The 16,742-nt window shown below is 32.3% G+C and overlaps 1 protein-coding gene across 1 annotated transcript; it reads right to left on the reverse strand.

The window, feature by feature from the left end:
* Positions 1-1,860: 1,860 nt before the first annotated feature.
* Positions 1,861-15,093, reverse strand: UGT2A3 (UDP glucuronosyltransferase family 2 member A3). The gene is made up of 6 exons (XM_032259317.1): positions 14,312-15,093; positions 8,674-8,822; positions 6,640-6,771; positions 5,179-5,266; positions 4,569-4,788; positions 1,861-4,082 (listed from the first exon to the last, which is right to left on the reverse strand). Exons 1-6 carry the CDS (start codon positions 15,024-15,026, stop codon positions 3,803-3,805), a joined length of 1,584 nt encoding a protein of 527 aa, XP_032115208.1. The 5' UTR covers positions 15,027-15,093; the 3' UTR covers positions 1,861-3,802.
* Between the last annotated feature and the right edge of the window lie 1,649 nt (positions 15,094-16,742).

The raw sequence follows: 16,742 nt of genomic DNA on the forward strand, positions 1-16,742 counted from the left end.
GCCAGTGAGTCATGTGTGTATGTGTTTATATGTATATATATATATGTAGGTATATATAAAACGGTACGTTTCTCAGAGATTTTGTTCATTTTTCTTATTTTTTTTCTTTATTTTTGTATGACCCGTTGATTTAAAGAACCAGTCTTCAAGAAGGAGCAGGTCACCTACACAGTGAATCTCACCAAGCTAGCAGTAGACCCCTCAGAAGGAAGTAAGCCAGAATAGACTTGGGATCTGTTTTCAGTGTCCTTAAAGAAAAGAAATTCCAACCAAGAATTTTGTATACTGCTAAACTAAATTTATTGGTGTAAAATTCTTTGAATTGATCTCGGTTGAAAGTAGTTGTGTTTTAAAACAATTCTATGTACATATTCTTTCTCAAATTTGGTAAATTTTTAGCCATTATTTCTTTAAATAGACTTTTTGTCTCAATCTTTTCTTCTATGAGAGCTCTCATAATGAATAACTGGTCAGCTTAACAATGTCTCATAAATCTCAGGCTTTCTTCATTTTGTTATCACATTCTTTATACTCCTCTCCCTTAGTAGTTTCAAATGGCCAGTATTTTCAAATTCATGAATTGTTTTTTCTAGCTGATCAAGTTATTTATAGAACTTCTGTAGCAAACTTTTCAATTTGGTTGTGAGGTTATTTAGCTCCAGAATTTCCATTTGATTCTTTTCTACACTTTTTATGTCTTTGTTGATATTGTTGATATTCTTATTTATGTATTATTTTCCTGATTTTTAAAAACTTGTGTGTGTTCTTTTAGCTAGTGAAGCATCTTTAATTATTTTTGAAATTTTTGATAGGTATTTAATATATTTTGAATTTTGTGACAGGTAATTAATAGATCTTTCTTTATTTGGGGTTGAAAAAAGGTTTATTTTGTTCCTTTAAATGGGTCATGATTTCTGGTGTCTTCACATGCTTTGTGTTTTTTTTTTTTTTTTTTTTTTTTTTTTTTTTAAAATTTGATATTTAAAGAAATACCCACATCTACACATCTGCAAATCTTTATGTACTGGCTTAGTGCAGGGGAAGACCTTCATCAATCACCCCAGCTAAAGATTCTGGGAGCTTTGCAATCCATTCCAAGAGCAGTATTCTTTCTAGGATTTTGAATATAATTCCAAAGTTAAAGTGTTTTTTTGTTTGTTTCAGGATTTTTTAATACTTTGCTTTCCCTTTTGGCATTCTGTAGTAACAATGTAATTTTTCTGCTACTGCCCCAAACTGTCACACTGCCTTTATTCCCAGGCATTCAAATACTGGGGTTTGTATAATTGATTTAAGATTGGTGACAGAAATCAGACCCTTGCGAAGTCCCCTAAGGAGCCAAATTTAGAACACATTTCACTATTCTTTCACTCCTGTGGGAAAAGTGATGACTAAGGATTTTTTTCCCGATTGTGTAATGCTGTACTGGCTAGGGAAGGGTCTATACTGGCTAGAGAGTACATGATACAACATTTTTTAGATATTTCAATAAAATTCATCTTGGCTTTGCTCTTTTCTGGGTGGCTGCAACCTTTTCACTGATTTATAGAATTAGCATTATGGCAATTTGGTCTATATGGTGTTAAATCTCTTTCTGCATGGGAGAAAAGTGACAGGGTTTCCTATTCTTCCACCTTTAAAACATCAATTTTGTGACCACACCATGTGCAAATTTTAAAGACTATGTGATGAAAATATGGCAATTTGCTGTTATTTGTTAGGTCTACAAGTGAGACTCTAGGTAATTACTAAAAATTCCTTTGAGATTTTTCTTTGTTTGTAATAATTCATATAATTTCAAAAACAAGAGATGATATTACAGGAAAATTTCTGAAATAAGATGAGATCAAATAGCATTGATTTGGTGACTGTGTAATCATTTATTTGACCCTTGTTCAATACTTAGAATGTGTAATTTAATTTATGCACTTTAATATTTGTAACATACACAGATAGGATTATAATTTAATTTACGTCTCCTCACATTATGTTCAACCTAAAGTGAACATGGCCCAAAGACTTGTTAGTAGCTTAATGGTCTGAAATTTAGAACATCTGTGCTGGGAGCTTCTTATAGGAATGAGAGAACAAACTTGAGGAGGCTTCTGGTAGGAAGGTGGTGATTAAGACAGAACATATTATGACTGAAAGGCCAGTTGGACTCTGATTGCAACTTATCTCAAAAGGCAATGCCAGATCGATGAAAGACAGCCTTATGAGTAACAGCTCTTGAGAGGCAGGGAGTCCCATGTACAATGAGTGTCCAACCTAGAAAGCCCCAGAGTGTTAGCAGTCTCAACCTCGGAAATCCCACCTAACACAGCATATTAACTAATTGCTGGATTTAATGACAGAGAAAAGATGAGGCTTAAAAGAGATGTAATCAGCTTTTCATAGGTTATAATAATATTGTAAAAGTCAAAATATGTATCAGTGTAAATACTTAAGAAACTTACAAACTTAGTAAATAATTTCATTTACATATTAATTATATACATACACAAGAAAAGTACTTTTATTTCCTTTTACATAGTCATTTTAAAATTGGAATTAATTTATAAATATGCCTTATCAACATGTGTAAGAATTTCAAAATTTTCAGAAAAGTTGAGCCAATTTATTTATTTAATAAATTGAGTCCTTAAATTAAGACTTTAAATAAGCATATAAGCACTAAGATTATAAGACAGTAAAAAAAAAAAGTTTAATGTATTTGTTTAATTAGTGTAAATATTATGAAACTGCATTTAGTGTATATCTTCACGTCTAAATATTTAATACATAATATTATTTGTTAAGCAGGTATTCTAATATCTTACATTTTTACTGTGTAAACAATTATTTGATGAATTTGCGTTTCTTGAAGATTGAGAATGAAAAGTAGTATATTGCTCTTAGTTTCAGAGCAAGCATCTCTTTATTTTTCTCCAGTATATTATACTTTTGATTTGAGAGAAAAAAAATTATGCGTATTCCTGATTTTTAAAGAGTAGACATTTAAATCTTCTTTATTAAGTGTACTATCATTTAATATTTTATAAAATCAGTAATTTAAACCATATATTTCTAATGGTTACTTATCTCAACATAAGCTGCTCATCTTGAATATCTTATTGACATTTTCTCTGTGTGAGAAAAGATTAGTTCCTTTTATTACTTGAGGAAAATAATGAGAACGGTCTATTTTTCATCAAGTATACACACAAAATTGTGGTTGAATAATGGTAGAAATATAGGCCATGACATCTAGATGAGGTATATGAAAATATAGCAAACTTTTCTGAGTGTAATGCCCTATCATCATTTTTAGCAATTTATTGTCTGAGATCAGTAATGTTGGATATTTACAAGGGCTTATTTAAATAGAAAAAGAAAAATCATTATGTTTCTCATAACAAGCTAATCGCATAGAATACTCACCTGATTTGTGTGGTTTACTGAACTTTGTGAATTTTATGTTTTTTACTTCTCTACATTCATATGTTTGTGCACTCACCAGGAATCAGCATATTGGAGGTCACCCTGTCACTTAAGATTATAGAAGTAATGACATCATGAAAACAGTGCTATCAGAAATAGGTATTCAGGTCCTTGTTTCACAAAGTGAGAGAAGAGAGTAAGGACGTCAAGGGAAATTAGAAAAAAAGAATGAGACATATTCACAAGTTAATGATCTGTGGGATTCTAGGCTGTATAGCTAAGATAAAATATAAAAATAGGAAAGTAGCATGTTTTCATTAAATTATTTGTGGCTGGAATTAACAGGATTACCCCATCAGGTCTTTCCTAAATTAGGGCAGATCTATTCCCTCTTTTCTATCTTTCTGGTTTTATGAAATTTTGAACAGGAAAACAAACAACATTTTGTGACCAAGAATATGGCAGTTGCCACACAAGCCAGCAGGAACCCAATCACATCTATAGAGTGGTGCTGGAACCAGGTGAGGTTGTGGGCAGCTGGCCGCAGGTGCTTGGCTCCTTTGTGGCGCATGACAAACTCAATCCAGAAGACTGCTCGATCCAGGGGCTTTACAGGTTGTTCATGGTGAATTCTTGATAATCTCATAGCATTCTCTTTATAACTGGAAGGCAAAAACACACATAGAAATTAGAAAGTTGTGTTTTTGTTTTCGCAAAAGACAGATAGGTAAATAATAGTCTATGTTTTGCAAGTCAAAAATTTTTGAGTAAAAGACTAATTCTTTTTGTGATATGAACTTCATTGGTTGCATAGCATTAAACAGATATAGTGAGGAGACTGAAAAAGAGTATATTCTTAACAAAATGGGGAAAAATAAAGATGTGAATAAAAGCTTAGTAAGCCAGTTGTTAACTTATACCTAATATTCCCATGAAGAAAGATTGACACTCTATGAACTATAATTTCCAGGACTATTCCAATTACCAAGGTAAGGAATGACTCAATAATATGGGGAAAAATTCCTTAAAAAGTCTACCGGGTTAATATTTAACATTTTCTGTTATAATGTATAACATAATCAATCTTTAATAATGTATAACATAATCTATGTATTACATAATCAGTCTTTACAAACAGTAGTACTTACAAGGAATCATTAATGACTGTTCTCAAAGCCCTGAGTAAATCCTCACTTGTCATAGTTTTGAAGTTTATTTCTACAGCTGCTCCTTTGGCCTTCATGTGAGCGATGTTATCAGGCTGATCACCAAATATGGGAATTCCCACCATAGGGACCCCATGGTAAATAGCTTCATAGATCCCATTTATTCCACCATGAGTGACGAAAGCTTTGGTTTTGGGATGACCTAGTATGAAAATTGGGTGATAAATGGTGAAATATTTTATCATAAAATTTTAAAGTAATTTCAAGACTAAAAATGGGAATTTTGAGATAACTCACTAAAGCATACAGCATTTTCTTTAAAAGGTGAGCACATGGAGCACTGCTGCTAAAAATCATTTCTATCTTAAGAAAAGGAGGCATTAATTCCTTCTGCATTTCCTTTCACTCTTACCTTAACAATGGAAGGTATGAATCTATACAATTTTAGTCAATCCTTTAACTATATCTGCTTCAAAAGTGTAAGTAAAATAAAGTTTTATAATTATAAAATATTTGTTGAATGTGTTAGCTGTTTCACATTTATTCATTTTTTCTTCATATAGTCCATATTTTTACTTTCTCATAGTCCTACCAAGAAGATCATTCTGGGGTATCCAATCATACAGCTGAGTATTGGTTCCTAACGTGGATGGTGTTTTTCCTTTGTATCTCCATAACACCTGTGGAAGAAATACATGTATTTCATAGATTGAACCACAGGATATTAGCATTCTGAGGATGTAGGTATAGTTATAAATTATAAACCCACTGTACTTCAGGTGATGGTTGAGAGACGGATATGTAGAAGTACTGTGTAAACACTGAAAGATACAGCAGGACATTTTACAAAAGGCATTTTAAAATAATATGTACCAGTTGCCTATTAACTATTGTTACTTTATTATCAATTAAAAATATATGAGAATGAGAACATAAATGAATAATTAAAAATAAGACAGCACTGGCTAATCAATTTTCATATGAGAATTAAAAATTTTATAAATACATGATCTCTGTGTCATTTTAACTCACAGAACAATTCCAGTTCTACCATCAAATTTACAGTTCCCCACAGATAAAATTTGCTTTAGATATTGTGCATGTTTTAGATAATCAGTTGTCTTTTCTTCACTATTTTCTTCCTGACTTCTGTTTTCTTATATTTAATTGTTTTATTGAAGAAGAATAAGATAGAGAATTTATGTTCTATTGTTCAATGATAAATTTTGTTTGGGACTGTACCTTTTTTACATAATTGTTATTTGTGGGACACATATAAAAATTTCATGCATTTGAAAAGAAAGGATGGCACAGGTGTTTCAAACTACTTAACAGATAATTTCAAAATTAAAATTACAAGATCTCACATTCCTAATTACTATATTTGCCTTTACTGAGTTTGATGTATTTTAGCTAAATATAAAAGATATATTTTGGACAGTTCACATATAGCACTGCCTAAAGTGTGAAATTACAGTAATAACAAAGTTAAAATAAGTTGAGTATCATTATTAGATTCTTAAATAAGTTACTACGATATAATTGTAATTGATATTTAACTCTTGAAAACTCTAATTATTTAGAAAGACTATGTTAATCTGACCTTTTATTTCTATGCAAAAGTACCCTGAATTCAATTTTTATACACACACATATGTGAAGAATATTCTTGAGACTGATTCTTCTCTATATTTTTTTATATCACTTTTCCCTTTTCTGGTCCTTGGAGGTAACACATGTCAGAACATTTTTTGGGATACGTGGCACAAGCCTTTAGATTTCAAATTCTAAAATATGAGGTAGGGGCTTAATTTATTATTTCTATTTTACTATAAACAAATGACAATCAAGAGCAGTGTTTTCATAGTAACAGCACTACTCAGTAGGCAAATGATCAGTTGTGCCCATATACACTACTATAATGCTTGACAAATTTTGGTATAAATTTTGGTGCCTGTTATGCTCAGTAGAAAATGAGATTCAAGATCCAAATAAAAGTCATACTTTCTCATTATGTGAGTAGCTGCTTATCAGGATTGGAGGTTTTACTGACCTTCTGTGGAATCTGGGCAAGGGCTGAAGCAATGATATTAGCTTTTTCTTCTGGAACATTTTGTAACAATGACCCCAGAGAAAACACCACAATGCCATCTTCCCCTGAACTCTGGACAAATTCTTCCATTTCCTGAAGACAAAAATGTCTCTGCATTACAGTGGTGAAATATTACAAAGATTAAAATAAAGGTTACTTACACGTCTAAAATAAAGAGAAATTATTAATGTATAGTTTCATGGCAGAGAAAGAGAATCTTTTACACACTATTGAAGGGAATGCAAATTGGTATAATCAGTAAGAAAAACAGTATGGCAGTTCCTCAAAAAATTGAAAATAAAACTACTATATGATACAATAATTTCATTACTGGCTATGTATTTAAATGAACTAAAATGTCATAGAGATATCTGTCATTCTATGTTTACATCACCTTTATTCATATAGTCAAGAGATGAATCAAACTAAACATTCATTAATGAAGAAATACATAAAGAAAATATAAAAAATACACATATATGTCTATTCCATTGGATAAATATTCACACACATTTGAATATATATATATATATATATATATATATATATAGGAACTTGTGCCTGCTTGCATTAAACCTACCAATTACAGTTCCTCATTGGAAACCCACCTAAGTAACACCCTGGATGCCAGTTAACATTTTGGCACACAGATCCCTTACTCTCTTTCTTGGTCCCCATTCATTGGTTGAAAGCACTTTTCCCAAAAAGGTTTCTTCTTCCCAGTGGCTTTACAAGGAATGCTGAACTCTTTTCTCTAGAAATGGTGAAAGTACACCGCTTCTGTTGTTTTATGTATTTTGTTAAGTTGTGTCCTCTGTTTCTCACTTGACCAACACAAACATAACATCTCTCCTGGTTAGGGTTTCCTATAGAGTGGTTATGTTTGTAGAAATGAAGAAGACATAGGTCATACAAGAGACACAGTGGTGTCTTCCAGTGTAAACACGTTTCTTATAAAAGACAATCTTGGTATCGATTGCACACTTAGGCATTAGACTGTTCATCAGAATAAAAGGTATCCCATGAGAGCGAGTTTATGAACATCCACAACTAAATACTCTAGAACATTGTCAGGTCAAGGCTAGAGCTAAGAGCCACTTTTGGGACAGAGAACTCAAGACATACTTACAAAACTAATAAAAAAAAAAAACTGTAACAGCTATTACTTGCTTTTGCTTCTCAATACTATTTCCTTCAACATTCCTTGAAGTATAGATTTATTTCCTCTGATGATTTAGAAATACAGTATACAATTTTATTTTCTCTCCAAAAGAAACTTGTGATAAGGCTGAAAAATTATTTCTATGAGCTCTAGTTTGTGCTAATGACTATCATTAGATTTCTGTCTACAGAGAAAAAAACCTTGTTTTTCTCAAGTGATTTTTATAAAACCTAACCTAAAATTCTCACTAGCTCTAAGTAGATAGTCACAACTCAGAATTCATCATATGAATTACAAACAAGATTACTTCTAATTAAGTATTTGAGTAGAAGCCATCACTATCATTAAACACTTAAACTTTCAATTAATAGAAATTTTCCTTTATTTCTTGTCTTCCTTCATCACTTATTTTCTCTCACTCATCAATTCCTGTGGAATATGTTCAACATGTCTCATGAAAATACCCTTACTTCTGCACTATCATGATAAATGCTCTCAATCATAAGCTCAGTTTGATTGTGAGAAAGGCTAGAGCATTCTTTATAGTGATCTTCATGGCTCCAATTTTCTATTAATTCAACTTATTATCCAAACTATTTTAATACTAGTATTTTAAAATCTACTCTAATCATGTCATTCTTCTGCTGAATTTCTCAATATAATGCCAAAAAGACATGTATCATCTATGAAAGCCCCTGTGACATGGAAAATAAATAGTTGCAAACAGAAGACATTCAACATCATCTTTCTATAACTAAGTCTGTTTAATTTTTTAAGAGAAAACTGAAATCATGTTTTTAAGTACATCCTATTTCTTAATACAATAGTCTTACCTTAGGCAAAGGCTTCGCAGGTTTACAGTGCAATCCTCCAACAAACTCAAAATTAGGTTGGTATGGTTGAGGAAATTCAAAATCCCAATTTGTTCGTATTAGCCATATGTCAGCTTTTCCCACAGTCTCACATAATGTAGTGGGCCTTCCTAAATAAAAGAAATAATAGTTAGAATGAATTAGCATACAATTTAAATAAAAAATTGTACCACTAATTTTTCAATAAACTATTAAGAATATAATAATTTTAGTCCCTCTAGAGCAATATGACTTTTAGATGTTAAGTGGGAGGGGACATTAATGAAATAATAAAGAAGAAAAGAAGAAAAAAAAGAAAGGAAGGATAAAAGGAAGAAAAGAAGGAAGGACAGGGAAAGGAAGAAGGAAAGGAAGAAAGGAAGGACGTAACATTTAAGTGTATTTTCATGACTAAAAAAAAGACCCAATTCCAAACTACAAAAACATTTATTACTTATTTTTTTGCCTTTCCAAGTGAATTTCATATGATAGATTAGTCCCACAGTAACTTCACCAAATCACATCTCTATGTTTTCTAATCTACAGTCAGGGTTATATCTTTCAATAATTCCACCAGGATCAGTCCACTTTATATTGCACATCATTATTTCAATTGATAGGCTACTGTTTTATTAGTAGGAATTCCTTGACTGATTTTTACCCATGACAATTCTCTGGACTGTGAAGCACGCATGTACATACTATGACTACCATACACATACTTTAGTGTTTCACTCAAATGATGTGTTTTGAAGGAAAACATATTTTCCAGTTATAATTTTAGGTTTTTAATCAGAAGGATGACTAATTGCAAATAACTAAATACTTAGTATATCTTTACAAAAACATATTTTGCAACCGATAACAAGATAAAACCCCTTAAGATAATTTGTTTCTCTTTAAAATTCTAATCAAAGTTGATGGTGTTATATACCATAGTATGGAGAGCCTCTGTTTAAGGTCATCGCATATTAATGTTTGAGGTTATTTCCTAGATCATAAATCCAAATGCCTTTAATTTGATAGTGAATGAATTTTACAGAAGATACTCAGTTTGAAATTATCAGAAATTAGACTAGAGCTATCTCTCAGCTTTCAAGCAAATGCATTTATGTCCTTTAGATTTGTTGTTTTCTGTGCCTCACATGCTGCCTGCATTACCAACCTCTAGGTGATTTTCATTAACATGATGTTAGGCCTCGTTTAAGAAAGACTCAGTTTTAAACAATTGGAGTCAGTTTATATTTAAAGGATTAATTCACAGTAATGTGTATAAAGATGATCAAAGGAAAGAAAATTAAATTTGCTTTTTATACTAAAGTAGTTAAATAATTTCACATCTTATTTGAAATGCCATACATATATATCTTGGAGATATTGTAGGTTAAGTTGCAGTTCATCTCAATAAAAGGAATATGCCAGTAAAGTGATTCACACAAATTTGGGTCTGAGGGCATACTTTTATGTGTTTAACATGTCTGAAAACAAGTACATGCCTTAATTAAAAGTATGGCTAAAAAGTGCTAATAATCAGCTGAGCTTCAGCAAGTGAGTTTTTTTTTTTTTTTTTCTGGTTTAGTGTCTTGCCTCAATATTGATTACTGTTGATTGATCAGGGTGGTTTTTGCTTAAGGCTGGGGTTGATGGGCAATTTTTAAAATTAGACGACAGTGAAGATAGTTGCATAAATTGACTTATCCTTTCCTGAAAGGTTTCTCCGTAGCCTGTGATGATGTTTCATAGCAGTTTACCCACAGTAGAATTTCTTTCAAAATTTGAGTCAATACTCTCAAATCTTGATGCTGCCTTATCAACTAAGTTTGTGTAATATTCTAAGTCATTTGTAGACATTTAAACAATGTTCACAGTATTTTCACTGGGAGCAGATTCCATCTCAAGAAACCAATTTCTTTGTTCGTCTATAAAAAATACCTGTTAAAAAGCACCTCCTCAACTGTTTTAGTTTTATCATGATATTATAGCAATTTAGACACACCTTCAGGCCCGCTTATAATTCTATTTCTTAATCTTTGATCACCCCATCTACAGTTAATTCCTCAAATGATGTCTTGAATCCCTCAAAATCATCAAGGAGAGTTGGAATCAACTTCTTCCAAACTCTTGTTAATGTTAATATGTTGACTTCCTTTCATGAATTATGAATAATCTTAATGTAATGTAGAATGGTAAATCCTTTTGAGAAGATTTTCAATATATTTTCCCCATAAGTGAGAGCCATAGCCTTATAAAATATATTTCTAGCGTAAGGCTTGAAAGTTGAGGTTATACCTTGATCCATAGGATGTAAAATGGGGATAATGATAGCAAGTGTGTAAACAACATTAATATCTGCACATCTTAATCAGAGCTCTTGAGTCACCAGGTGAATTGTAAATAAGCAGCAATATTTTTAAATGAATCTTCTTTTTTGAGCACTATATCTCAACAGTGTGCTTAAAATATTTTATAAGCTATGTTGTATATAGATGTGATATCATCCAGGCTTTGTTCTTCCATTGATAGAACACAGGCAAAGTAGATTTGATGTAATTATTGAGAGTCCTCTATAATTATTACAATAGTAAATGAGCATTGGCTTTAACTTTGTCATCAGCTGCATTAGCCACTACAAGAGATTCAGCCTGCACTTCGCAGTTTTGAAGGCAAGTGTTGACTTCTATGAAAGTCTTAAATGGCATCTTATTCCAACAGAAGGCTGTTTTGTCTACATTGAAATCCTTTTGTTTAGTGTAGTCACCTTTACTGACTATATTAGCTAGGTCTTCTTTATAATTTTCTACTGCTTCACATTGAACTTTTACATGGTGGAGGCAGTTTCTTTCTTTAAACCTCATTAGTCAACCTCTGCTAGTGTCAGTCTATTTTTCTGCATCTTCTTTTCCTCTCTGAGGCTTCATGTAATTGAATGGGTAGGGCTTTGATATGTGTTAGTTTTTAGCTAAAGCCAAACTTAAGGCAATGTTGTGGCTGGTTTAATTTTTTTTTCTTTTTTCTTTTCTTCTTCTTCTTCTTCTTCTTTTTTTTTTTTTTAGTAGTGGTCTTGCTTTATCACCTGTGTGGAGTGCAGTGAAACAATTATAGCTCACTGCAGTCTTGAACTTCAAACTTTTGGGCTCAAGCCATTCTTCTACCTGAGCCTCTGGGATTATAGATATGAATCACTGCAGCCTGCTAGCTAATTTGATTTTCTATCTAGACAACTACAACTTTCTCTATATCAGCACTGATAATGTTTGTTTGTTCTTATCATTTGTATGTAGCACTTTTAGTTTCCTCCAAAACCTTTCCTTTGCATTCACAACTTGTTTAATTGTTTGGCACAATAGGTGTAGCTTTTGGCCTGTCCCAGTCTTTGTTGCTATCAAAGAATAACTGAGGCTGTTTAATTTATAAAAGAAGAAGGTTTATGTGGCTCACAATTCTTCAGGGTATAAAAGAAGCATGGCACCAATATCTGTGTCTGGTGAAGACCTCTGGTTCCCTCTACTCATTGTAGAAGATGTTGGAAGCCAACAAGTGCAGGGATCAGATAGCAAGAGATTAAGAAACAGAAAGAGGGGGATGTTCCTAGCTCTTCTTAATAATTATCTCTCCTGGGATCTAACAGAGTGAGAACTCACTTGCCCTTTTCACCAGGGAGAACACTAAAGTATTCATAAGGGATCTACTCTCATGACCCTAAAACCTCCTATCAAGCTCTACCTCAAATATTGTTGATCAAATTTCAACATAGGATTTTGAAGGGGCAGGCAAACCATATTTAAACTATAGTACTCATTAAACATACTCCTTTCAACATTTTGATTTAAATTGAGGGACCTGCTACTCTTCTTTTCACTGGAACATGTAGAGGTCATTTGTATGTTATATTACTGTGTCTCAGGATATAGAAAGGCCTGAGAAGAAGTGGGATGGGAAGACAAATCAGTGGAGCAGTTAGTACATGCACAACATTTATAATTTAGTTTGCTGTCTTATATATTAACAGATCAAAGTGCCCTAAAACTAGTACAAATGTAACCATCAAAGATCACTGATCCCAGATCACCATAAGAGAGATAATAATAAAAAATTTGAAAAAGTATGATAAATGCCAATATGTGATATAGAGTCAAAAAGTATGCACTTGCTGTTGGAAATATTATGCCAAATTGATTTGCTTCATTCAGAGTTTTCACAAACATTTAATTTGTAAACTACAATTTTTGTGAAGGACAGTAAAGCAAAGTATAATAAAATGAAACATGTCTGTTCATATAAACTTATGGAGATTAAACAATGAATTAAAATTTACTGATATCTCTTTTCTTATAGTTGTTTTGATATGTACAACTGATTTATATACACAATTGATAATTCTATAAAACGTGTAATAATCAATAATTTAGTAAGTCGAAGCTACAGGATAAATCTAGTTATTGAATAAATTTATTATTTCAAGCTACTCAATGATCAAGTGAAAATATTTTTTTAAAGAATTGTTGGGGGCTTTCTAAATGCATGGCCAGAACATATTTTTGTCTATAGGAAAATGTTCTTTCACTGCTTTTTTCACTTTTGGTAATATTTTTGTCTTATTTTAAATTTCATTCTTATCAAGGGGCTTAATTATAGTCCTGTTATACCAAATTTTGGCAGTGACTTTCATCTCTTTATGTAGATGAGGCCAAGATGTTTGTATTATTTACCTACATCCATAAAGCCTAGTAGGATATCTGCAGCTAGGCAGAGCTTACTGATTACTAAATTAATTAAAGAGAATCAATGCATGTAAATTCAAATCATGTCTAGAGCTACAGATATTTGAAGCGGGATCCTATGAACATTAGTTCTGTGAAACAGTTTATGTATTAGAATTCAGTGGAATGCATTAAACAATATTTTAGTGTCTAATATAATTGTTTCTTTGTTCATGTTTCTACATATTTCTCAAACATAGTTGGATTAAAAATACATCTTGCATTGACCACCTCAGATCACAACTTTGTATGAAAATTACAAAGCCAAACAACTCTTTATAAGTAAAGCAAAGAAATAAAAATAAGTCAAATGGATGTGTATCAGTAAAGTAAAACTTCTAATATATTATGCCCTACAAGACCTTAAGTCTTTTAACTTTTTATAATATGTTTTCAAGTTTCTGTGAAGTACTCATCTAAGAAATTAAAGAATTCTAGAAAGTATTTCAATTTAACCACTCAAAATAATAATTCAAAGAGAACTTTCTGAAGATTTTTTTTTTTAAATTTATGATGAGGGAGAAAAGAATGATTTGCATCTTATTTCAATAGAAATGGTAAAAAATTAAGAGTAACAGTCAATGATTCTCAAAAATATGTGATGTAGATTTGGGCTATTTGGAGGAAATACAAAATATAATCTCTGTTAATGATGATTATTTTTAAGTTTATTACTGGTATTAAGAAAGTAGGTTATCTTACTCTTACAACAAATATACTTTCTTTATGAAGAACAGCTACAACATTTTCTAAAATAAAAACTCATTATACTGCATATATGTGTCATTGACTGTGTATGACAGTTTTTAAAAAATATATCTTTTGATAACTAAATTAAAAATAAAACAAGAGTCTCTTACCTAATACCTTACTATAAAACTCTTCCCAGAAATGATGGTCATAATCCTGAATGCAGAAGTTGAAGAGAACTGAAAACATTGAATTTTGTACTCTTTCCAGAAAGGTCATTTTGTCTGTTAGTCCTGTCATAGGTACAGGTACATAGGAAAGTGGTGCTGGAAGTTTCCCACAGCTTCGCTCCATATTGCCTCCTGCAGAAACTCTAAGTGTGAGCACAAAAGGAACTGCAAGCAACTCAGCCATCAGGTCTCCACAGGGCATCACAGGGTCTATAAGCATTACATCATAGTTGGTTTCCTGTAGCTTCTCCATAAGTGTCTGATTATAGATAAAGCTCTCACATATCATTTTGAGAGTTTCTTTTATTTCAACAAAAAAATTATTTAATTTTATAACTGATTGCCAGGGTGGTAAGCCTGGCAAGACATTCAGAACTAGGTCAATAAATTTTTCTTGATCATCTGTTTTGTCCTGTGGCATATGGACCACCTCAAATTTCAGTGCAGAAGGCTTCCTATAGTCAATTAAGAAAGCCTTTGTGTGAGTCAATACAGTTACCTCGTGGCCCCTCGATATGAGTTCCTCCAGAATGACCTTGATATTAAGCCAATGGCTCATGTCACAGGGCCACACCAGGACCTTCCCACAGAATCCATAGCCAGCAAAGAAGAGTTGCAGGAGCAGAAATACCAAAGCTGACTTCTCAGACTTCATAACGGCAGCTTTCTCACACACTGGTTGGCAATGGCTTTGTAGTTACTAAGCATAGAGCTGAAATGGCAATATAAGCACAGAAGTTAAAATTTAATCTTTTAAGGGTAAAGTTCACTGATTGTTTGCCAGTTTAACATTTATTGAAGGTATCATAAAGAAATGCAAGGTATCAGGAAAAGTTGTTCTAATCTTTTAGAACTTAGACATAAATTACATAAACATATTTTTATTATTTGGATTGATTTTTTTTTAAAGTTAAAGTCTTTAGATTTAATAATGTATGGGCAGAAACATATGCACACAACCACACTTACATTCATTCCACACTAAGTCCAAGGTGTCATATGGTTTAGGAGAACACATGTTCCACATCCCTTTCTCACAAAGACAATACAATAATTTACAGAGAATACACTTGGAGACTTTGGGTAACTATTTTGATTAATTTTATATAATAAGTACACAGTGTTTAGTATTTCGGAGAGGGAAAAAACACAATTGCTTCAATATGGGATAATTAATAAAAGCTGTAGTAAGGCAATTGACTTAGGAGGGGATATAAAAGCTTTGGTAGAATTTCTTGTCACCAAAGGAGAAATTTCACCATTAATAAAAGCATGACAAAAGTATAGGATATTTGAAAATCATTCCAGTGGGTTGTGATCACAGAGAAAGTTGAGGACAGGATGTTACAGAAGAAAGTTAGTTTGAAATAGAACCTAATTTTAAATAAAGACATGGGTTTGAATGATAGCAAGAAATTCTTGCATCTCTACATAGAATGGTATGTAAAGGTAAGAGTTTAAAAACAGAAAATGATACAAATTGTATATTGGTTACTGAGATGTGTCAACCTCATGTTAATGGAATGAAACATAAATTGTTAATAGTAAATGTGAGAAATCAATTTGAAATTTGTATTTACTGATAATATCTGAGATAGGAAAAAATGTACAGGAGAAAAGACATGGTTGTGGTTTCTGTCTTAAGAAGCAGAAGGCTAATAATGACATTAGATAAAATATGCGCAAAATTTACAGCAGTTTTCAGAATCAATATGATCTAACTGGGATATTTTTCCTGTAGCTACTATTCTAATTATTAAACAACTCTATGTAGATATTGTTAAACACACACTCTGAATGAAGAGACATCCTAAACTTTGTGTGAATAACATGGCTGTTTATTCACCCAGGTGTTGGTGGGCTGAGTCTGAAAAGAGAGTCAGCAGAGGATAGTGATCCCACTGCCTACCCTAAATCAGTTAGTTTTATAGGTTCAGGGTAGGCAGTGGAACGTTACAGAAGTTTACAATTCAGGGTAGTTTTTGCAAGCTGGGAGCGGGTCAAAAAGACTGGAGTCATGAGGTTGGCCTATCAGTTGAGTAAGGTCGGTTACACAGTACAGTTGCCTTACCAGTTGAGGTGGGAATAAGGAACAATAGAAGAATATCTCAGAGTTAATTAGGCTCTGCAGGGGTTTGTTGTTATTCTCCTTTTTGTGTGTGTGTGTTTTTTTCAGTTACTTCAGACTTTCTATTTCCAGGAACTGATCTGGAGCATACATGCAGGCCACAGAGGTCATCATGATGTAGTCCATAGTGCATTCAGTCAGCCTAAAAGACGTTACATTCATGTCTTTTTATGTTAGTAGTATAAAGGAAAAAGAAATGAAGAGTAAAGGGTAGTGTAATATTAGGAAGGCCGGCACAGAGGG

The sequence above is a fragment of the Sapajus apella genome, unplaced genomic scaffold, assembly GCF_009761245.1.
Source record: "Sapajus apella isolate SASKATOON/1434 unplaced genomic scaffold, GSC_monkey_1.0 scaffold108, whole genome shotgun sequence".
NCBI lineage: Eukaryota > Metazoa > Chordata > Mammalia > Primates > Cebidae > Sapajus > Sapajus apella.